This window comes from Poecilia latipinna, unplaced genomic scaffold (genome assembly GCF_001443285.1).
Source record: "Poecilia latipinna isolate Pla-1442-1.1 unplaced genomic scaffold, P_latipinna-1.0 Scaffold912, whole genome shotgun sequence".
NCBI classification, from domain to species: domain Eukaryota; kingdom Metazoa; phylum Chordata; class Actinopteri; order Cyprinodontiformes; family Poeciliidae; genus Poecilia; species Poecilia latipinna.
The window spans coordinates 102,608-127,046 of NW_015113528.1; the positions used below are offsets into that span (position 1 = coordinate 102,608).

Genomic DNA, 24,439 nt, shown 5'->3' on the forward strand with positions numbered 1-24,439 from the left:
TTTATTAGCCCCATAAAGCTTTAGGAAAATGCTTTCTGGATTGGCTATAGGACGTTTGAAGTGCACAGCAAAAGCAGTGACTCATGATTTTTATCTTGAGAAGCTTTCGAATGAAATTCACTTGCTTTTAGTTAATATTAGGAAAAAAAACTTTTTGTTTTAAATCATCCAACTGACTAAAATCTACATGTTAGAATCGAGGTCTACATGGTTGTTTGCATGAAGAAAATGAGAGAATCTGCTCAAAGCAGAGGTTATGATTTATTTCTACCTACATTCTTTAATGCAGAAACACTAGTTTAATCCAGTTTGACTATTCTGTTTAATATAAAGCAGCTGACTGGAGGTTAAAGGAGGGATTTTATATCGTAACCTCCCGCTACAGCAGGAGGACCCAAGCTGGCTGCTGGCCATGCAGACTTTTATCTTCTTCTCTCAGAAAATGAAGGGTTTTTTTTATTATCTGACAGGGTCATGCTGCCTGGAAGACTTTTTTTTTCTCTCCAAAACTTTGAAACTATTTAATTTTATTTTATCTGCCACTCACAGCACACAGGAAATTCTTGTTTTTTTTTTGTTTTTATTTTTTTTATTTTGTCTTGCATCATACAGGTGTTTTAAATTTCCTCTGTTCTGTTGTTTTGTTTGGGTCCCACCAAATCTCTCCCCCTCTCATTTCTCCATCTCTCTAATATCATCTTTTCCCCATCCCTCCCGCCTCCCTCATCTGTCCGCTGGGGAAATTGGCCTTCATAAAAAATGAAAAGGATTAGTTAAGAGAAATAGCTGCCTAATGAAAACCTATTATCGTGTCCCACGGCCCACCTCAGCCTTGTTGCAGGTGGGGGCGACGTCTCCTTTTATCATTTCTCTCATTGTCTCATCTTTATCTTGCTCTCGTTTTTCCTCCTTGCTTTTCGTATATTTTGCTTCTTTTTCATTTCCTCTTCGCAGCGTGTGCCGCCGCTCGTGCGCCGAGTTATGCAGGGATTCATATCCAGTGTTATGAACCAGTAAAAGCCAATTGTGGAGCGGCACAAAGCCCAGGAGCTGCCTTAGCGCCGCTTTGTGTTGCAGAATATATTCCCCTGCATGATAAAGGTGTGCTATTTTTATTTTTTATTTTTTTTTGTCCTAGTGGCCGACGAGAGCAACGTTGGATCGCTGGTGGGGCAGAGAAACGGTGAGTGGTTTCTAAACAAACATTCCCTTTATTCTTCCTCTTTCTCGTGGCTCTCCCCTCCCTCCGCCGCTGCTCCAGCTGACACAGCTGAGTTGTGAAGCACTTTGTGTGCGAGCTCTTGCTGCTTTACAGCCGTCCGGGTCAGGAAGCCCACAGCGCTCAATCCTCGCCCAGCTGACAGCGGCCACGTTACATCACAATTGCTTCGGCTGCAGTTATTTGTTCGCTCTCGGTTCTGCCTCATTTTTATTTGAGAAGTGTCTACTTTAAGGTAAACCGGCACAAAACCGCTGCTCACAGTGAAGAGTGGCGGATCAAAGTGCAGCCCATGTTTTATTCGCTAATAGTGCCTTCACATGTCTGACTGCAGGAGCAGAAAAGCTCAAGCAAGACGTCGGTGTGGCAACGACAGCACACCGACTGCTGACTTGAGCTCTGAAGAGTGTAAAATTCAGAAATAGCACCAAGCAGGGCGGAGGGGACTTGTTGATCTTTTTAAATGGAGTCTAAAAATAACAAAACAGGCATTTAAAAAACAAAAATCTCTCATTCATCGATGCTTAAACTGAATGAGTTAAAAGCAACATTATCTGTAAAGCAACACTTAAAACCGTCAAGATGATTTATTTCAGTAATTTGTTTCAGAAAAGTGAAATTCACATGCTGATAAATATTTTAAAACGTTTTTCAGTTGCTTTCTTGGCTTTCAGAAAAGAAAAATAAAACACTCTGGGGGCTTTTATTCATTTCTTGTAACACCCTGACATTTATGCAACATGTTTTCCTTCCACTAAACCTTCCATTGATGCATCATTCTCAGAAGAACAAGGCTTTTTTCCCATTTCTAATGATTGTTTACACCATAAGAAACTTTTTCGGGTTAAGAATAAATTAGTAAACTAGGTCATCTTTTCAGTGATATTCCAATTTAATATTAGCTGTTTTACTAACTCCAGGAATTGGTGGAGGTAAAATGGACACTGAAGCATAGATTTATCCACAAATAGATTGACGAACAAATGAGTAGATGGATAAATGGATGGATCGGTCCTCTGCTTGTCTTGTCTCTCAGTAGTCGATCATTAAAGTTCCCGTAGGAAGTGGCCCCATGCCGACCTGGATTTCTCTATACTCAGCATTCCCACAAGTGTCTCCCACTCCTCCCACCATCTCTCTCTCTCTCTCTCTCTCTCTCTCTCTCTGTCTTTTCTCTTCTCTTTATGATTATCCCAGCATAGCTGAAGGTCCATGATAAAGAAAGCGATCCATTCCTTCCTTTCTTCATCCCCTCTCCAGTTGACATCTCGGCTAATGCGTATTGACAGTCTCTTGCTATGGTTTTCATTTTTTGCTGATGCGGCATATTTGCCCGGCTTGGTGCGCCGCGCCCCACCCGACGCGGCCGCCACCGCCCGCCTTCCTAAATGGCCCCAGTGTTTCTTTATGGGCTTTGACATATTTCATTAGGCGGATGGTCTTAAGAGGCCCGCCTGGCTTCTTTAATCTGGCTAAAACCTTTTTTCTCCTCTCGGGCTCAACCTGCTCCGAGGTGCGCTCCGCTCCTCCAGCTCTCCCTCTCTTTCTTCTCATTTCACCGTTCTCTCCATTGCTTTCTTCAGCTGTCGTCAATAGAGCTTTGAGTTTAATTTCTCTCTCTGCTTTCAGTGTTTTTTTTTCCACATCTTCCCACTGGTTTCCTTCCGTCTCAATCCCCAAACACCATTCGTCTGTCTCCCGTTTTATCCTCCTCTCTGTTCTACATCCAATTCTCTTTATTCTCGCTTTGGTTCCTTTTCTCCAGGCAGACTGATTCTTTTTTTAGGACCCCGCCCCCCAGAACCTCAGAACCCCCTCTCCATCCTCCTCCCTGCTCTGTTGCAGCTGTATCTGTTCCAGTCTTATGTGATTATGGCGAACATGCTCCAGTCTCAGATTTTCCTCCACCGAGTCATTCCCAGCGCAGCATTTCCCAACGTTTTTATGAGTGTGTGCGTGTGTAGTGAGCCCTGTGAGCAGCTCTTCCTTCGTTCTCCCCTCCGGTTCTCTTCCTGAGGATCTAACATCTCAGCAGGCAGGAAGCTAGCCCTCTTCCACCACACCTGGGGGCTCTTCCAGCTGAAACGCCCACCTCCTCGCCCACTGACGCTCCCAGTATGCACAGAGCTTCATGCATGCTGGTTGTTTCTGCACTTCTGTGTCCTGAATCAAGTCCTTCACCTAAATAATTGCAGCTTTTACTGTTTCAGTGTTTAGATGCAGTCCATGTTGGCTCCATTGCATTAATCTGTGCTGCACACTTCACTTCTCCTTTGTGCACCATGTATTTTCCACCAAGCATCCACAAATGGCATACGCCACCCTCTGCATACTTCAGCCCACCCCTCAACCATGCCGTAAAACCCACCAAAGGTAGGCCGTAATTATGAAATGGCCTTTAAAGTCCCCTCCAGTTATTAGAGCTATTCATCCGGGTCGAAGCTGAATACACGCAGCCCATATGTTCACATTCCCTCGTACATCTAAACAGCTAAACACAATTACTGCCGAAGCAACGCCTACATATCCAGCTCCCGCATCTGCCTCTGATGTAGCTGAGTGCATTCACAGAGCGATGGGAGGAAGCTTAATGATTGAACTGGTCTTTAAGTGGAGGAGAGTTTTGATTGACCATAACATGGATTAGATTTGCCTTTGCTAGCTGTACGGCTGTATGAAGCAATTTGATTTGAAGTCTGGTTTGTCGGGTGATTAGATGAGATTTGCTGCGCCTCAACATTTAAGGGACATGGCAGGTGATACCTTGGATTTTTCTTACCGTCACTCAGTGATAAAAAAAGCTTTTATATATAATAGCATGATCAATTTAGGCATAATATGTTTAAAAATAGTCCCTCGTAAGAACAGTTTGCTTGTTTGAACGTGTACCTGCATGTTTTATGACCTTATTTTTTTAAAAGTCCTCTAATTCTTTATGTATGGACGATTTTATTTAAAATAAACCTTTTATTAGGTTGGAAATGAAACGAACACTTAAACCGTGCATTCGTTTGCAGGCGTTTGTATCAGTATGTCGCTTTTAACGACATTCCGGTCGGGGCGTGTTTTACCGCTTTCCTGAACATCAACTTCACGTTTTATTGGCTGAACCTGAGATTAGGTGTGAGATTGAAAAGTGTGTGCGTGCTTCTGTAAACACGCTAGGGACATGCGCCAGCTCCCTGCATCTATTTTAAAGAGCTACAGCCCCTATTGTTGGATGCAGCCTCCTGCAGGTAAGCCAGTGTGAAGCCTCTGTAACACACTCAGCAACCTCCACTAGTTTTAATGGAGGGGACACTTTTCTTTGTAACTGTGGCAACCTTTCTGCGGTTTGCTGCATGGTGTGGAGCCATTATAATCCATCAGAAATGTGTATTAAGATGCTGTTGAGACTCTGGGAAGTGAGTCTGTGTATATTTCTTGGAGCTAACTTGATATGATTGTTTTAATAGTACTTGAAGTACCATGACAATTTAGTCATGGTACTTAGTTATTTAGTTATTTAATTCAGGCTAAAACATGATTTCAAGATTATTATTTACCTTTTTTTGACCAAATAATTTGGTCAAAGAAGAAAATGTAAAGACTAGTTTCTGTTTGGATAATAGGGAGTTTTTAGGCAGGTTATTATCTTCTAATTCCAATGTTTTCATACATTTTCCTATGTGGTAGAATTTCCTTTTTAAACTGAACAAATTGGGTCAAACATGTTGCTTCCTTCCACGTCTTAGAATAGTTTGGTTCATTCATCTTTACAGAACTTAGTATGGTTTGTTGGCCATCTTGCTCACACACAACTTTCTAGATGTGCCGCCAAATTTTCTCGATCAGAACTTTGTGATGTTGGCTCTAAAATATTGACCTCTTTTGTTCTTGAACCACTTTGTAATCACTTTGACTCTGTCTTTAAGGTCATTGTCCATCTGGAAGACCCATTTGCACACGAGCTTTAACTTCTTGGCTGGAGGAAAATGTTCTTTCCTCATGATGCCACCTGTTTTATGAAGTACAATGTTTTTTTTTTTCTTTTGGTACCTCCTTTTAGGAGCTTATCTAGTACAGAGGATTTTTTTAATGTTCTTTGTTGCACCTTAGAAATAAAGCAGGATGCCCCTTTTTATATTCCTACCTAGATATCTTATTACAACCAGTTGGACCTGAGTGGTTCATTACTTCAGAGGAAGTTGTACCAGCATATATTGTTCTACAGGTGTGTCACTCTCTCTTTTAAAAGAGGATATTTTTCTTGAACAAAGCAGCATGATGGTGTTGCATTAGTCCTTTCAGTCCCTCTCAGTGAAGAAAGACCCTGTGGCTACACTCGAAGCAAAGACTTCTCTTCTGTCTGTTAATACAAGCATGACAGCATCCAATCTCCAGAGAAGTCACACATATCACTGTGTGATGCGTGCGAGTTGGGAATATGCTCAGGTGGACGTTCGCTTGTGTGGGTTTACAGACTGCATATGGAGTAGCTTTTTTTTTTTTAACCTATTTTTACTGTAGATTGTTGCAATATGAAGTTGTTTCAAAAGTTCTTCCAGAAAGCTAGCTGCTAACCCCAAGAGAACATCTGGTAGCGGAGACAATGTAAGGTCATGATTGGGCGTTAATATTACATATATACTGTGTGAAGCTGTCCCATCGATGTGGATCAAAATGTGATGCTTCTTGTGTGTGTACACAATCAGAGTTTTAGCAGGTGTTTTATTTATACGTTTTTCGTTTCAGTTCAGCATCTTGTTCTCCAGGGTAAATCATAAACAAACCGTTTGGACTAGAATAAGAGCATCTTTCATTGCTCAGTTTTGATTTTTTCCTGAAACTGTTGCTTCTAAAAGCGGCTTAACAAAGTGAGATCGTGATGCTACGGCGCGATCTCGGATTGAGAAGCCTTACGTCTGTGAAGGGCTTCGACTCTTTTTCTCTTTTTTGTTTTTGTTTTTTTTGTTTTTATGATTTGGCTGTTAAGTCGTTCGTCTGATATGTGCACCCGCTTGAACCGGCGGCAATCAGGCAGACGTGATGCGAACGGATCCGAGCGAGCATCTGCTGGCACGGCGGGCGACGATATGTGATAAACGCCGATTTCACCCTCCATTGGATCGAGCTGGCGATGATAGCCACCTCTCTCTCCTCTCGTCCCATCCGTCCTATTAAACCCTCATTATTCATTTACCTCCAGCCGCAGCCGCCTGACATGCATGGAATGAGTGCCGCGCAAACACGCTCCAGCGAAAACGAATTGCTCTCATATTTCTTCTATTTCATCTAAGGCGGTCAAGGACACACACCACTATCTCATAGAAGCAGTATTGTGAATATTTTGCCCCCCCAACCCACTGACTTGGATGAAAATTCTCACATTTTGGTAATAAATACACACCCGCCCACATGCTCAGACACACACAGCTTCCCCGTATAGTGGCGCAGTGCACTGGCAAGGAGCTTAATTCTATCAGGCTGTGAGCTGGACAGCCGTAATTACATTTGTGACACAAATCCTGTCTCTCAAATTGAGCGTTTTATTCCTGAGCGCTCCCGCCTCTCTATTTATAACCCCTTATTCCCCATAAATCCCACTTCCTCTCAGAAAGTCAATTTGGGACTTAAAAGGCAGCAACGCTTCGCTTACTTTGCCTCCTCCTTTGACTCCATCGCCGCTTCAGTTTCACTTCCCCCTTTTTTGGCTCGACTTCGAAGATTTAGAAGCATCTAAAATGACAAAAAAGGCTTTAGAAGTGAGTGCCATGATCCAAAGAAGTCTTTCCTATGGAAGAGAGCGGGAAAAAAAAGCTGCTCCCGTTCTGTACGGCTGAGATGAATTTGTTGCTTCTCTTTGTTGGAGGGGTTCCTTCTCACCCAGCTGTCCTTCAATTTCTGCCAGAGCATGAATGTCAGAATGCCTCTTTGACAGCAACATCTTCTTCTTGACATTTACTTTCTTTTCTCCGTTATCTCCTTCCTTTGTATCCGGGTGACTCGTCCCCCGGCTGAATCCGCCTTCACGGAGGCCACACCTGAGTACAGTTATAGTGCAGTTCATTTCCCTCCGGCCGCCTCTCAGTAAAGTAAATGTTATCAAAAAGTTAATTTACTTCAGGGAAACTTAGAAAACGAGAATATTGCTTGGAACAAAGACAGGATTTTTTTTTTTTTTTTTTATACAGACATCTTTTCTTGTGGCCTACAGAACCATGATGTCCAAAAACAAAAAATGTGTTGAAGTCCTATTCCCAAGAAAGAAAGTTTAGTGGAAGGAAAATGTGCAGTGGGAAAAATCCCCAAAAACTATAAGCGTGATAGGATTTTAAAGGAAACGAGTTTTACTTTTGCAACTAAATTGTGAAAATAAATTTAAATTTTGATGATACTCTACTTTATGGAGAGACATTTGAATTCTTTTATGTTTCATTCCCACTTAATGCCTTTTCCTGTCAGATCTTATTTTTCTTCTTTTTTTTTAACTTTATCATGAAAGAAACTTAAACTTAAATCAAGTTGAAATTATTGTATTTATTTTTTGCACAAATCAGCTTAATGATTGAGTTTATTCCATCAAAACTTACACCAAGTAACGTGATTAAATGTTAAAATTAATCAGTTTAATGCAGAAGTTTGAATTTATTGGGGATTTTCTCTCATCCACACCGTTATCTTAGTTATATATCTGTATCGTTAATTTTTACCTTTATTTTTCATCTTTTTAATTCAAATTTAATCCACCTTTTTAATTTACATCAAATTTGTGATGTAAATTTATCAAATATTCAGCTAGAATAAAGGCAGCAGGCTGCTGATGTACAGGCATCATTTGCTAAAGGACGTTGAAGTAAATGTGTTTAGAAAAATATATTTTTTTAAAAGTTCCCCGTTTCTCGCCCTTGATGATTCAATAATAATAATAAAAAAAAACAATACTTCACTTTTACTCTACTTCATTAATATTCTACTTTGGTGCTGAACAGTTACTGCAAGACGAGAAAATCTAATTGCATAATATTATGTTGTGTTTTGGGCATGATTTCAAATATTGCAATAAGAGCATTTGGTCTTGATTATATTTGAGGCTGAAATATAGCCTTTAAACCACGAGTGTAACCTCAGCGTGTCTGAGAGATTAATTACAGTTGGTATACTGAATTATTAAAGTACCCTTTTCCACTCCCGCTGAAATATATTCTCCACAGTTCTTATGGAAAGTAAACTTTCTCCAAATTGAATTGTAGGCAGCATTCATTTTTAGAGGGTTTAATGCACATGCCCTTTAATTAAATAAGGAAATATAACTCTGGGAGATGTGTACAAATGTAATGTTTTGTAAGCAGTTGGCTAGATTTTGCTAAAAGCTTGTGATCTCAATAAGATTATTCCATCTCATTTTAGTCGAGGCTGCATTACTAATTCAGAGCAAAACTTCCTCCCCCATCCATCAACCAGGCTTTTCTCCATCTCTTCATTCCAGTCATCTTTTGCTTTAGTTGTGGGAATTGGGTAAAACATTAAAGGACATTGGCCTTGGGGGGGATTTCCAGCACCATTAAATGCTCCAATGCAGCTTATCTGTATCTGAATATTTACAATATCTTTATTTAAGTTCATCCAGAGTTATGGAGGGGATCATCATAATTGCATTAGCCCACTAAAAATTACATTTGCAGCCACTGAAATTTGAATATTTCCTTCCCTCTCAGAGCACTGCATGTGATTATACATCTGTTTCAAGTCAAGTCAGGTTTATTTGTGTAGCGTATTTCAGCAACAAGGCAGTTCAAAGTGTGTAAATCATGAACATCGAACCGAAACAAATATTACATTCACCAGTGCCTTCATAAAAATCATCAAGCACATATACATCAGATATGTTGATTAATGTTCCACTTATTAGTGATCAAAAGCAAGTCCAAACAGGTGGGTATTTAACGTTGATTTAGAGAAAATCAGTGTTTTGGCTGTTTTGTCGTTTTCTGGATGTTTGTTCCAGATTTGAGGTACTTAGAAGCTGAATTGAGAACTCACATTCTGGATTAACTGAAGCTAGGACATCAGTCCGTTAATCCTAGAAATGTTCTTCATGCGATGGAAGACTGACTTTGTAACTGTCTTTATGTGTCCATGTAGGAGTTGCTGTAAACATGCAGCAAATGGAGCTTTTGCCTTTTTCAATCAGTAGATGGTAGATTTGGAAAATGTTCATGGAAGTAAACATTGTTGTCTGTTTTGTTCCGAAGAGTCCGATTTCAGAGGAGCGCTGGGTCCCACCCTCGGCCTGGTGAAGTCCAGTTCCTTGGAGAGCCTCCAGACGGCCGTGTCCGAGGCGCAGCAGAGCCGACAGCAGGCTCAGGTCCCGTTCCACCGGCCGCGGCCGCACGTTGTCCGGGGTCGAGCGTGCAACCAGAGCTTCCGCATCGCCATTGACAAATCCTACGAAGGACCCTCTGAAGACGGTAATAAAAACAACTAGGAGCTGCTCAGAAAGTTTCTGCTGCTACAACGAAAACTTTTTATTTTTTTTGAGACATTGTATCTACTTTAAATTACCAACCATACTCTGATGCTCATCCCTGAAGCTTTTTAACACACTGGCACTCAAAGAGCCGCAGGCCTGCCAAGAGAGGACACACTCCTTAGCCTAAGTACCTTAATGAAATGCTACATGATTTTATCCACTCAGCAATTTAGAAAAGAGTGACTTTATATCTTAGAGGAGGTTTTTTTAAATGCTTCACCTCCTGGCCATGCAGACACCTGATCTTGGTGTAATTCCTTTCAGTGATTCAAATGGAGCACAGATTGGATTATTATTATTATTTTTTAAACTGACTGGAAATATTCAGTTTAGATCCATCATCAGTTGCCGACCTGAACAAATCTCACAAAATCTTGTTTCTGATGCTTTAAATCATGCATATACCTGGTAAATGTGTGTAAAAACCTTTTGGAACCATTTTATTCCAGTTGCATTATCTCACCATGAAAAACTGAAAAAGATTGAATCTTTAACTTGATTACTTTTACGCAGTGTGGAATAAGAAATTAACACCTGTGGCAATTATTGGTACACTTGCTCTCAATTTTACAAACCTCTTTTTTTGCCAGGAGGAGAGCAATTAATCTCCTTTAACATTTTTCTGTACTTAGCGGTTAGCATGGGATGTTTTTCACACCTGGAGTGTTTTGTAGTTGAAATGATCAATCGTGTTCTCAAAGTGTACGGTTCCAGTTGCAGTCCCAGTCCAATTTAGAACCTCCATGTTTTTACATTTGTGATAGTAAGGAAGAAAAAGCTTCTTCCTGGCATGTTGTGAAGTCTTGGTAGAAGAGCAGAAGCTCCAAAATATTATCTGACTAAGTTTAAATGAAATAAATTCTAATGTAACTTTTAGTTTAATGGAATTATCAAAACTAATTGTGCCACTGTTGATTTTTTGTTTGTTTCTTTGTAGGCAAGTAGCTTCATTACTGTAGACAATTCTTGACTTATGAACGTTTAAAAATATCCACTTTATTAGAATGCTATGTTCTCTTTTCTTTCCCATTTTGAGGAATGGCTTATAGAAGCAATTCCCGCATCACATCATATTTTTACCCAAGGGAAACAGGAAGTAGTGGATTACTTATTTTAAATTACTAGATGTATTAAATACACTAATTTGTCAAGGTTGCTCAACTCCTACCAACTAAAGCACTCATGGTTAAAAAACAATACACATATGTATATATTTACACAAATAAAGGTTTCATGCAATACAAAGATGCATTTATTTTAAGAGTAGCAACATATTTCCACTCACTCATGACTAAAATTACAACGATGGTACCAGATTCACCTCCCTGTCCGTTTGCTGCCCTCAGATGACGACGTGTCAGATGACAGCTCTGGCCACGAGACACCTGCCAGCAGCTCCTCCCGTCAGGACCTGGATGCGGATGATGGGGGGAAGAAGAAGAAGAAAACCAAGGGGAAAAGGAAGGAGAAGAAGAACAAGCCGAAGAAGAAGACGGAGGACTCAGTGGACGAACCAGAGAAGAAGACTAAGAAGAAAGGATTTAACCTCCTAAGGTAGGAAAATCTTTGAAATGTAAATCGAAGGAGTTCCACCTTGCTTTGTGTACTTTCCCCTTGGTTAACTTTCAGCAAATTACCCCACTGAGCATAGTGGGATTATGGGATTTTGGGTGATTGGATATGAACACAACCTCCTCAGTAATGGAGAGGATCCATTATTAAGTCCCAGTGAGACGGCGCCAACCCCAAAACGCTCGTCACCCCTTTATCAACCTGTCCCCATCCTGATTTGTGGTGATCCAATCCTCCAGCCGCAGCCCTTATCTATTGGCAGTGACACACTGCGGTCAGTGTATCACCACACTTCTAACACTCGGGATTCAATTAGGCCGTGACGAGAGATAGCGTGGCCTGAGCGTCGGACTACAGATGGCTGATAAGAATCCAATCGGCCACAGTGTCAGGGTTCGGTAATGGAGGAGATGTTTGCCCGTCGAGGCCGGGAACGGGAACAGGAAGGGCAACATGAAGGACTCGCAGGAGTCTGGCCTTACCTGATATTTTATGTGTTTTTTGTTTGGGTTTTTTTGGCATCTGAAATAGTTCAGTTTATAACAAACCTTCTGTCGTTTATTTGCGGCAGAAACAGACAAATATATGGAAGGTGACGCTGTTAGCGGGAACAGATGGTGTTCGGTTGGAAATCCCTGAATGCACACCGCGACGTTTGTGGCATACATTCACATTTTATCAATGAAAATACATGAGTTGAGTTGAGTTTATCACAGCAACCTGAATACTGAAGCCCAGACTGCTGCTTCTGTAACTCAACGATAGGCAGAGTGTGGTAAAAGCTTCCAGCTTCCCCTCTCTCTGCCTGGCCTTTATCTCACCAACTAGATTGTTATTGAACTAGAAATATGACTTAATTAGCCAGAGCATTACTCTGTGCAATCTGATTGCTGCTCTCAAATGGTTTCTTACTCCAATTGCAGCATTAGGAAAAGGGCAAATTATGCACATATGACCTCAATTTACCTCAGCAGTGAAAGTGTGTGGAGCGCCAGCTTGCTCTGCAAACGCTGGAAGTCGGCCCTGTCCTTTCAGCTGCTGCAAATATTTAGTTTAGCCGCTCAATTATTTGAGGAGCGAGCTGCAGACGGCCGGGTGTGAGGTGACCTTTGGAAGTTTCTTATTTTTGAATCCGTTTCTTCAATTGTTTTCCGTCGTTTCACGTGATTTCACCTGCTTGCATAATCAAAGTGTCTGAATGCAGGTAAAGGGGAACGGAGGAAGATGCGTCGTGATGGCTGATGGCTTTACAAAGTCAAAACGTCTTTCACATCCTTCGTGTTCAATCGGACCGACTCGTCGCAATCATCTAGCCTGTTGCTGGGAGATGAATGAGGCTGAACAGAGGGAGCTTTCATCTGGATTTTTTTTTTTGGTCATACATCACAAAAGGCTGGGAAGGAGCATGAGTGACAGAATTATCTGATGTTGAAATTATATGTTAATGATGTCGCATATTTCACAGAGTCAGCTAATACTAATGGGTCCTGCAAAAGTCCCACTTTTTTTTCCTCATACTAAAACCACATTATAGATCGACACAAAGTGGTGCAGAAATGGAGAGTAAAATGAAAATAAGTCTGAATGTTTCGGCTTTTATTAAATTAACCGACAACTTTTTTTTGTCTCTTTAGAATATTAATTACAAATACTATAAATCAATCTAAATTTTAAATACTAAAAATCAGTACAAATCCAGCGTCATAAAGACAAAAGAACACAGACGGGTCAGGGTCTGGTACATCTGCGATCAGAGAAGTAACTCTGGAGGAGCTGCAGAGATCTGCAGCTCAGGTGTCATGAAAACTCAATTTTGACCACGTGGAAGAAAAACATATATAACACAATTTAACACAATTAATTTAAAACTATCTCTGAACACAAGATTCCCATTGCAACATCGTGGCACCATAATGCTGTGGGAATGAGTGAAGATGAATTCAGCTCAATATCCGTTAATCCTGGGAAAAAAACTGTTTAGAGGCAGCAAAAGACTTTTCACTTCTTATTTATGCCTTATTTTGTGTTGGTCCCCCAGATAAAACCCCTGTAAATACTTTTCTGATTTGAAAACGTTTCAGGAGGAGTGAGCAGTTTTGCGAGGCACATTTTAATCTTTTTTCTACATGGCAGAGACGGCGTCGTATCTGTCTTCTCCACTTCCTCATCTCAAAGCTTGTCTCCCAGATTCCCAAACAAGCCGAGACAAACGGCAGAGCCCTTACGACTGGGGGACCGGCCGCTCGTCTTGTCTGCACTCAGCAGACAGAGTCTGAGTCTTTGCCTAGAACGCCGCCTCGGGGCCGCGCCGCCGAAGCTCTGGCTGCTCTTCTGTTTTCTCTCAACACCACTGTGGGAAAAGACTGGCTGACCGGGTCATCCGCTGAAAAATAGAAATTTACGGTACTTCCATCTGCTTCTCAGGACAAAGTGGGGTTTCTCTGTCTCAAGGAAGTTAATCATGGTATTAACTCTAGCATGTTATGATGTTCTAACAGAATGTGAAGGATGCCATCAAATGCGTTTTGTTCCCAGCTGACAGTCAGAGATGTTTTCCGCAGTTTGCTGTGCTTACACATTGCTGGGTGTGTCTCCCTTGACTCGTCCCGTCTGTCCCGCATCCCGTCACTCACTCTGTCCCACGGAGGATCGTTGTAGTGCCGTCACTATCAGCAACCCTTAACCAGTTTACGGAACATGAAAGCTTAGCATCCTGATATGCTGTTTACAAATCCACATACAGCGTCGCGTATATCTCCTCTATCCTTCACCCTCCTCCTCCTCTTCCTTCTGCTGCTGCTCTCTGTTTGCCGCGCTGCAGAAATCCGACAGGGAAGCAAGCCAATTAGCGCCATCCGTTCCGCTCCCATCCTATCGCTTAGTTGCAGAAAGTGCGGGGTTGAAAGGTTGTCACTGGTGGGCCATGCGGTGCAGAACTAAAGTCTCGATGTCAAATAAGAGAGTCCCACTGTTGGATGATTTCTGATGGATTACTGCTGCTGTTGTGAACTCGTTTTCTCTCTCTGAGCTCTTGGCCTTTCAGTACTAACTTCATGACAAGTCTCCTCCCTTTGACTCCTTAAAATGTCTGGGTTTTTATCTTCCATCGCCTTGTTCTTCATGTTATATAGTCATAGGCACTCCTTTATCATTCTGTTTCTTTTCTACAATAAATAGGCAGCATGAAGGAGGAATCCATGGCTAAACGTTGTTTTAGTGCTGCTGAGGAGCCTTTACTTATTTTTTGTACTCGTAATGTTATGTTTAATTCTCCGTACAGTACTCTTAACTAGGGCTTACAAATGACAGAAAATGTTTTCAAAAAGTGACTTTTATTTCAATCTGAGTTGAACAACGGAGTATTAGGGCCAGGCTGTGAGAATTTTTGTTTCATTACAAGAAAGTTGTCAAAATATTAGCAGAAACAAGAAAAAAATTATGTTAAGAAATTAGAGTGCTCATAAAAATACTACTGAATTCTCTAAATATTAAGACTTGCACAACTAATACCTCTCCAAAACTTCTATACTTGGCTTTTTTTGCATGAACTTTAGAGAGCAGAGTTCATCTTTTAAGCAGCTCCCGATCATCTCCACCAAAATATTTGTCTACGCTGTCTTTTTCTGAAATGCTGTTAACTTTACTTCCCTTTATCCGATGGAGCAAGACACACACCTTTTACAAAACTTTACCTTGGATGACTAAACCAGGCCAAGAAAGTGTCACAGATAACAAAATGAAAGGATTGCAAGCAGACAAATCTTTGAATGAACCGTGGTTGTCACCTGTGTCAGTAGGCATACCGAAATCCCTCTGACATGTTTGTGTGAAAGTATTAACGGTGACTTTAAGCTCTAATGGGGGCAAAATCAGGAAGGCAGTGTCTAATCCTGCAGCTGGTTAAGACTCTGCAGGTGGATTTCTTCGAGTCAACATTTCATCCGACATTTAAGGACTCCTAGCTGTGCTGATATGAAGCGGAGGCTTCGACGGGAGATTTACTAATGTAGGTGTTATGTAAAATATGCACCAAGGTTATATATGTAGATCCATCCCACAGGGCAAATCTATCTGTTGTGCATCGATGTTCATCTCTCTATTCTAAATAATGCATGCAAGACACAACAATGGCTCACTAATCATGGCTGCCTTAAATACATATTCTTTAGGATTCAAGTGGAGGCTTAGTGTAAATAGTCTCCCTGTTGGGAAGAATATCTGAAATACAGGCATCAACCATGAATGTTAGGATATACTGTTCATAAGGTTACACATGCAATTTATTTAACCTATTTTGTCTGTGCGATGCAATGTGAGTCAAGAAAAACATAAAATTTGACAGTTTGGACAAAGATTTGGATATCAGTCGCATTTTGAGATTAATGGTTAAAACACTGACTTTGCACAGAGTTTAAGAGCACAATTTTGAAGCCGCCTGAGTTCAAAATAATCATCATGTCTCAAAACATAAAACCCCTGCAAAAAAAGGGGGGGGTTTCTGCTCAACACCTACAAAACGCTAATTTTATCTTGCATAATAACCACGAGTACAACAAGTGACGCATCATACCAATCTGCATCACCCAGATGTCGCTTTGCTGCTCAGTTAGCTCAGTTGTTTTTTGACTGTGGCTCATACAGCAATTTTTCTATTTTTTTAAATATTTTTGTCCAATTTTTTTTATAGCCTGTGCGCTAAACTGTTCGCCTGTCAAAATCATATTGTAGGATCAGAAATTGAGTTTTTTTTAAGATCCTGTCTACAAACAAAACAATCTGGATAGGTGACTTATCCAGAATGCAGACATAGCTCTTCCTTTGGTTAATAACTGTCTCTGTTATTCCAAGCCCTCAAGGTTGTCGTAGTTTATGGCGATAAATTCCCCAACTCTTTCACCCCGCCTCAAAATTGCTGCATAATGTTGAAAAACTGTTATCAGCGAGGCGTGAATCATCCTTCACAGCGGAATAAAATGGCTACCGTTTCCTTTTGCTCACCATAATTCAGATTTGTGCAGACTTTTTTCTTCCTGCAAGACTCCCAACGCCTTAAATATAAAAAAAGCTGCCAAGTATTTATTTATTTATTTTTAAGCCACGGATGAAAATGAGCTTTTACGCGGCAGAAGCAGCTTCCTGCGCTCACCATTGAGGCACAATTCTAATTTACAACTTTGCTGCGGCGGCGCACAGACACAGCCGCTATCACTGTCAGCAGCCGCCGGAAAACAAATTAACTTTTTTTTTCTTTTTTTTCTTTCTCACCCCTCCTTTCTCCGTTCAACGCGTTGGGCAGCTTTCCTGAAATGATGTGCAGGTTTATTGGCGCTGATGTGAGCTGTCAGTCAAAAATCAGAAGGAGCGGGGGAATTGACGGTGAAGATGATGAGGAAATCCTCATGCATATATATCAGCTGATAAAGGGGGCAGTCACAACAACCCTCTACTCTCTGTTGCTTGAGCTTCTCTACACAAATCCTCTTCCCATAGGAAGCTTTTATTATTTTTTTGTTTTAATACTGTCATTTCTTCCTTCTTGATACCTGTAGGAGGTTTAGAGGCCAAACATTTTCTTTAAATTACCCGTTTCTCAGTAGAGCAAACTTGCAGCATTGCTCTGAGGAACACGATACTCTTATCTGTGTACTGTGAGTTATTGCCCTTACTGTAATTATCAAATGAGACAGCGAGACGAGGTCCTTCCATTTGCGTCGATCAGTTTTACGATCCATCACCTCCCCGTCGAGGAGTCGTGACATTTGAGTCGACCCCGAGGGACGGACCGTTCGAAGCGCAGACATATATCCGTAACGGCTGGACGGCTTTCCGAGGCCAGCTGCACATCACTCACCGGCCGATAAACAGGATCCATGTGGCCACAGGAAACAGTCGCAACCAATTAGCATGTGGCCCGACCTACCCACCACGACATGTTCACTCATTGCAAAAGGAGGCGCCAGGAAGTGATTACACCTCTGGTATTGGTTCCGTCGCAACCAGCTGTCTTCTAGCTGTGTAATGGATGGATTTCCTCTCTCATTTTATGTCTGCTAATGACGGACACATGGAAGAACAGACGTATGCTCTGTCTCCCTTCATGCCCCTGAAATACATCCAGAGCATGACCTCTGCTGTCCAGACAGAGAAGGTTAAGTGAGTCTTGTCCAAGGATGTGTGTCTCGCTGGGAAAAGCCAGGAGGCTAACCTTTACGATGTCTGCTAGCAGCACCCGTCTGGAGCCACACTGCCTTTTAACCAGTCTACAGCTAGAAAAAGGTTAGAAACTTTAAACTTCAGGAAGCTGTATGTGAGTTTCTTGCAAACAAAGTGCTGGTTATATGTTTTTCGCAGTCACTGGCACTAATAACGGAGTTGTGTGACTCCACACCCAGGGTTGCAGAGTCTGAAGGGCAGCACAGTCACATTTTCTTCTAATGCTTGTTTATGTAAAAAGTCCAAATGTAATGAAAACCAGTTAGTGTGTTTTCATACCTGATGGTGCAGTTGACTGGGTTCAATTGTGGACCAAAATTGCAACTTTTGTCACATTGTCATGAACCAGACCTTCTGAGCAACCTGTTGCATCAAGAGCTACTGAAGGAAACGACACAAGAACCTCTGAAGAAGATGTGAGCACAACTTCCTTCTTCACGAAATGTAAACAAAATGTCATAACATCAGACTTTAGGGGCTGTAGGATTTCACTTTTGTCTTTGGTAAAAGACCAAGAGCCATTTCTCCCGTTAGCGCTAGATTCTCATGTTTGTTTTGGTTGTATTTACCCAGAATGCCATATGTTTTAAAACCACGCCACTTCGAACCGAGTTCACTTCAACCGAACTGAGACCAGAGTTGGATTTTTTGGTACACATCACAATTCAATTTTCCATTCACACCTCCCCAAACAAACTGCAATTTCAAGGCAAACAAACTAGAGTTTGATTAAAGCAGATCAAACATGACTGGTGTTCATGTATAAAACAATAAAAAAATTTAAACAATTTGTTCCGTGCCCTTGAGCAAGTCGACTTGTTGTGTGCTGAGGTTTGGCATCCCAACACCAACAGCATTTTTGTCAAATAGTTTTAACGACTAATGCTCCATAATTCATGTGTGTTGTGTTATTTGGCGTTGACGGCTATTAAAATGTTACTGAAGGAAACTTGACAATCACCAGTTCAAATTCCCTCTAAACTTGTGCTGATCGAAAAACAGCTTTGACCAGAGACTCATTCATGTAGGAGAAAGGTCACAGCTAGTTTCTGCCAACTGTTTTTACAGTCCATACATGTGAGGTAAAACCTACACAACTTAAAGTGGGAGTATGAGACATATAACCCAGTGGCCTTGTTAAATATTAACAGCTCCCCTGGTAGACGTGGGGATGGAAGTGGAAAGACGGATTGCTTCAGGGGGACAGGTTTTTATGTGTTGTTGCTCATATATGCTGCATATCAAAATGCAGACCATTAAAGAGGAACATATTTCACCAGACAGCGCATGGATGAAGCTGCCTTCTCACAATTCAAACAACTCGTCTCCTTGCAGTGGACATCTCCATCCAGAATAACCTTTCTGTATTAATTTGTGTCAGATTTGAGAGAAGTGCCGAGCTGAACAACATCTTTGCCAGTGATAAAACGTATTAAGCATTCCTGTTGATTCAATTTTAATTGCTCAATATTTGGTGAGCATGCACTGGAAGGCTTTGTCCACTTCCTCTGCTGCCATTGCTAAAACCGACAGGCTGACTACAACTCTAAAACGGTGCAGAAAATGGAAGTCATCGCTCACAGCTTCTCCTTCTTTTGGCTGATTGGCCTGGTTGAAATTAATCCAGCTCAATGGGAGAAACCCCAGATGGAGTACTGAAGGGAGATGAGAATTGAGTGGAATTGTGTAGGAATGCAATGGCCCGGCTAAGGCCTCTGGAAAATTCTTGTACGGGATTTGATTTGATATTTTCCAAAGTACTAGTGAGAAATGAAAATGGTTTGGAAAACTATTTCTCCACCTCATTGTCTAATAGATCCAGCCCTCCATTCATCTGTATGTTGTTCTATCTGTTTTTATCCATCCATCCATTTATCCATCCAGCCACCTGTTGTCCTGTCTTTTAGTCCTCACATCCTACCGTTCTTGCATCCTTTATGTCCAGCCTGTTTTTGCGTCCATCCATAATGTAGTTTTTGCAGGTTCTCTTGTTAAAGTTTGGCCACTCCAACAGAAATTCACTGTAATATTGTGTAATTAGAGTTTGAAAATTGAACTGAAATGTCTTGACATTTGGAAAAGTAGAGAATATTACTTTGGAAAAATATGGAAGAACCAGGGCTCTCCACATTCCCTCTTCCCCACTTCCTCACGTCTTAGTCTTTTATCACTTTCTTTTGTCTGACTGAAGTATCTATTCTCCAGGGACTGGCCAGGCGTTGATTAAGACAAGCGCTCCATATCCGCCTCCAGTTCCCCAGGGAACAACTTGCTGTGCATTCATACCTGTCTGCCTCAATCTTCTCTCCTCTAGGCGTTAAATTAGACTAATTTAGAGACTATATTAAAATGATTCCCTTCCCCTGTCTGCGATTATGGTTTTGGCTACACCACTGCTTCTTTGGTAAGGGAAATTAGGCAAAAAAAAAAAAAAAAAAATGTTCACATAGAGAAAGCGTATATGTCTGAAAGTGTTTAGTCTAATTTCCCAAGTCAGCTTTCCCTGTATTTTTTAGATGGTAAGATAAAAACCAGCAGATATATCTTCCACTCCCATCTGCCTTCTTAGATCTCTACATTATTAATACCGTCTAAGTGAAGCTTTTTTATCTACGATTAGCATCGGGTGGATCCAGCTGCAGTTTCTCTTTTTCTCCCCCGTCCTCCCTCCTAACCAAAGCTCATATCTATTAAAGGAAGCCGATTTGGGTCCAATTGCCAGTGCATATGGAGAGGAATTCAGATGAATAGGTTTAATTATGCCTAGTGGGGGGGAAACTCGCAGGCCTGCTGGTGGATCTGCATTATCAAGAAAAGGATCAGGCTTCTTTTTAAAGAGGTGCAGACTTGCTTGTGTTGTTGTCAGTCAAAGCCGGCTTGCGGAGAGGCCTTTTGTGACCTTGTTGTTGGGGCCGACATTCCTCGTGTAGTCCGATCCTCGGTTCAACAAGGAAATCGCACCAATATTAAAGAGGGAATGTCATTCCGTCTATTTGGAGCTTGAAATAGTTTCCGAGCGGCACGTTGCCAGTTCAGGAGAAGGCGCTGTTACATCACAGCTCTATGTTGTTAGTCTCTGCTTCTCTTTATGTCTGACTCTCCTTTTTTCCATTTTTTTTTCGTTGCTTCTTTCAGCCCATTCTCACAGCCTCCGTCTTTTTCTTTACAGGAAGCTCCGCTGAGATAAGTGTGCTCTTCTCCAAATACATGCAGAGCAATCTAATTACTGTGATAACATTTCTGCTTGGCTGATTAACTGTTCTCTCTGTGTCTCTGAACGTAGCTGCGTTCGGTCCATATATTCCTAAGCTCCTTACTCCGCCCCAGCCGAGTCGCGCTCTCGCAGGAGCTTTGCCTCAGAAATCCGTCTCTCTTCTGTTCTCTCGTCTTTCTTCCTTCCTCATCTGTTTTCTTACTTGCCGTCTTTTGCATTCATTGTCTAGAAAGGATGGAAATTCGGCAAGCTCTCTTCCTTATGACATGCTCATTTAATTCACTTTGTTCCTGAGTCATTCTTTTCTCCTTTCTTTTTTTTTTACACTCTTTCTTTGTGTTTTGACTCTCCAAGGCAAATCAGCCTGTTTTCTCATTTGCTCTAAATCACCTGCTGCCTCCTCCTTTCTAAAGGATCATCAAAAGTATCTTGTTGTTCTCTTTTATGTTAGTTTAGGTGTTCAGTTTAAAAGCATAATGCTTTTAATTGTTAAATCAATCAGATGGAAAATAGCGTTTTTGTGAAAATACAGATTTTGGCAGCAGTCAGCTTGATTTAGACTCTTAAAGGATAATAAAAAGGTTGTGTGTAGAGTGGAGTGACACTAGTTAAAATCTAGTGTTTCTACAAACTGCCTTTATGCGCAATCTGGAGGTGTGTGTGCAGCATACACTAACCTGGTTTAGCTTATATGAAATTCAAACAATCCAAAAAAAACTGTGTATAAAAAAAAAAGCTGCTTTGCACCAGATTTAGCTTGAGCTAGTTTCCATCTGAGCGGATGAGCTAATAAAAGTTGAATATCATAAAAAATACATTGAAAGTTCCCATACATATGTGAAAATACCCAATGCATGAAAAGGCCTCCTTGAGTCGCATAGTGGATTGTTTCTTTATTTTTGTCTATTTTTGGCATGGATTGTAGGATTATTTTGTTGCCAGCGCAGTGGCAGGAACCCATTCGCATTGTAACCACGATGGAAAAAGTCATTTAATAACCAGCGCAGCAAAACAGGACCCAGATGTTCTGCCATTCTGTTCATGAACCACTTGAACCAGTCGGGGAACTGTCCCAGTCCTTATGGGGAACCACATTCTGGACGTTTTCTTATTGCAGTTGTGGTTTTAGGAACTTGGGATGATTTGAGCTTTGTGATATATAGCGCATTATTCTGCTGGAGGTAGCCGAAAGAAGACATGTTCAGAACGGATGTATAATGGTGGATTGTGATGTTCAAACCAAGCTCAGCTGACAGAAAACGGTTTAACTGTTCAAAAATATCTCAAGTATAGTTAAACCACAAAATTGCCTCTTGATTTAAAGCTGATTGGATCCAGAGCCTCATTCAGACCTTAATGGAGTTACTGCCACCTGATTGGCTGATCTGCTGCTATGTTGTAACAAAGTAGAAGGTGAATCTGTATATGCTGGGAATGTGTGTGTGTGTGTGTGTATATATATATATATATATATATATATAAAAAATTTTCCCCCTCCATATAATGCTTACTCTACCTTAGCAAAAGACACCCTTCTCACATTCTCTGCCGCCCACTGACTCCCTATTTCACCAGAAAGTAGAGCTTATTAAGTCTGCACAGAACCACACATCTTTATTCTTTTTTGTCACAATTACAGTGAACAAAGAATATTAAAAATAGAAGAGAGGTGAAGATTTACAAGGTATTTTGATGCTGTTTATTCTCCACAGATGAGCAATTTAGCTTCAGGATGCTGTCGGACTCAGTTTTTAGGTGAAGTCTTGCTCTTGTGCTCTCTCCTGCTCTTTTCCCTCCTTCCCAGAGGGCTAATTGCGCAGGTCAGCTTGGTGACACCACAGCACTTGGCTAGCTGTGATCTCGGTTACATACAGAGCCTCATTAGAGCACAGTTAACTGTACGCATGCCACTTCTTCTCCTGCGCTCCCACCCAAACGAGAACGGCAGTAGCTGTAGTTATTATCTAGACTCCTACCAGTGCTTGGCTTCGCAGCCAGTTTCCCCGAGAAACTGCTTGATTTTTGCACAAATTAAGGTTTTGATTTGGCAGGATATGTCAGTGGAAATGAAAACTGGAATTGGATGGGGAAAGAAAAAAAAAAACGAATGCTTATTGAAAATCAAAATCAACGCGTCCTTTGTGCAAGAAAGCGTGATTATTCCACACGTTTTACAGGTAGTACAGTTATTAAGGGCATTCATCATTATCGTTATGTTTCTTTTCAGTTATATCTGGGCTTGTCGCTCACAGCATGCATTGACCAAAACTGAGAAATATGAGAAACCATGAAGAAATAAAAAATGAGAAAACAGATCAAAGTTGCTACAAACTGATGACATTATTATTGGAGACATCAAACTCCAGTATTAATTTATGATGCAGTGTCTTCCCAAGAAGTAGTAATTATGTGTCATGTTCTCCACTGAAGTAGAGGAAGTTGGAAGAAATGTTGTCTGAGAGTGTTTGTTTAGAGACCTAACAGACCGGCACACTACAGAGAAAGTTTAAGTGCTCTTTTGTGGTCCAAGTCTGCTATGAGATGATTACTTGTGATTTAAAAACTGAAATTCAAAACTGTAAAACAAGAATATTTCATATTCCGGAGTTGCGCAGTAATGACGCACATCTCTCATTTGTCCACTTAATCAGTCCGTGCTCTACACGTGAAAGTTTATCCTCTTCAGCTGTTTATTTTCATTTAGATTTTCTATTTTCCTGCATTGTAGACTTTGCTAGCAAAAGCACTCTCAATCCAAAAACAACTGTGAATCATTTCATTCTTTCAAGATTTTTTTTGTCTTTGTGCTTTTAAATAAAAAAAGATGAATATAAAACATTATCTGAGTTCTTACGCCGTTGAACAGATCACCATCGTCTCTTTGCGGGGCTGCTGAGGTGATACCGGGGTGACAGCAGGGGAGTCAGGCTAATGACGACAACGACACACTAATAATGGTTCCTAGTAGCTCCTGTGACGGTGGGGAGCATATTAAATGGGACACCAGATCAGCCTGACTCACTCCAAACCCCCTATGTCCCACTAATGAGAGTTTGATGGAGTGGATGTGTAGGTAGATGATGCTAAGCTAATGAGATGTCCTATTCTCTGTTGACTGTGTGCAGCTCCCTGCAGAGTAGCCATGATGATGTATATAGCTGTCTTCTCCAGCGTTACCAAGAAATGCAAGCGATGTTTTTTTTTTTTTAATAAATTAATTTATTGCAGCTCCCGTATTTACAGCCTTGTTTTCATACATGTGGGTGTTTGTGTCTGTGTGTGATTTTGCCCTTTTATGGTGAGACGCTACAGGAAATTAACTGTCAGATTTCTGAGTGACAGAGAAAAGCCCGACTTAATAAGCCAAGGAATGATTTGTGCAAAGGTAATAAAAAAACAAAATGAACACAGGAAAAAAGGAAAGCGTCGCGCCGTCTTTAGCAAACGGTGTAAAAACGGGGGACTCTTTGGTGATGAATAAGTAATAAGGCGATGGGAGAGTGGGGGATTTCCACCTCTCATGGCAGGTATGTCTCTAATTGGATGTCCCACCCCCGTTCCCCGTCTCCAGATAGACAATACAGTGAGAAAAGAGCCTTTCCTAATTAAAGCAGTTATAATGACGGGTCCAACTGTAGACCTCTGCTCCCTCTGAATGTTGATTACGGAGCTGTGTACAAGATAAACCTGAGGATTTAGTCAATCATTT

General features: G+C 41.1%; 1 protein-coding gene across 3 annotated transcripts in view; it reads left to right on the forward strand.

The window, feature by feature from the left end:
• The window catches only part of LOC106957525 (partitioning defective 3 homolog B-like), a 130,550-nt gene that overhangs the window by 67,045 nt on the left and 39,066 nt on the right, over positions 1-24,439 (forward strand). For all 3 annotated transcript variants that reach the window (XM_015048907.1, XM_015048905.1, XM_015048906.1), the window contains 3 exons: positions 1,139-1,183; positions 9,454-9,669; positions 11,078-11,285. In XM_015048907.1, coding sequence (XP_014904393.1) covers positions 1,139-1,183; positions 9,454-9,669; positions 11,078-11,285 — 469 coding nt within the window. The remainder of the gene's footprint in view (positions 1-1,138; positions 1,184-9,453; positions 9,670-11,077; positions 11,286-24,439) is intronic.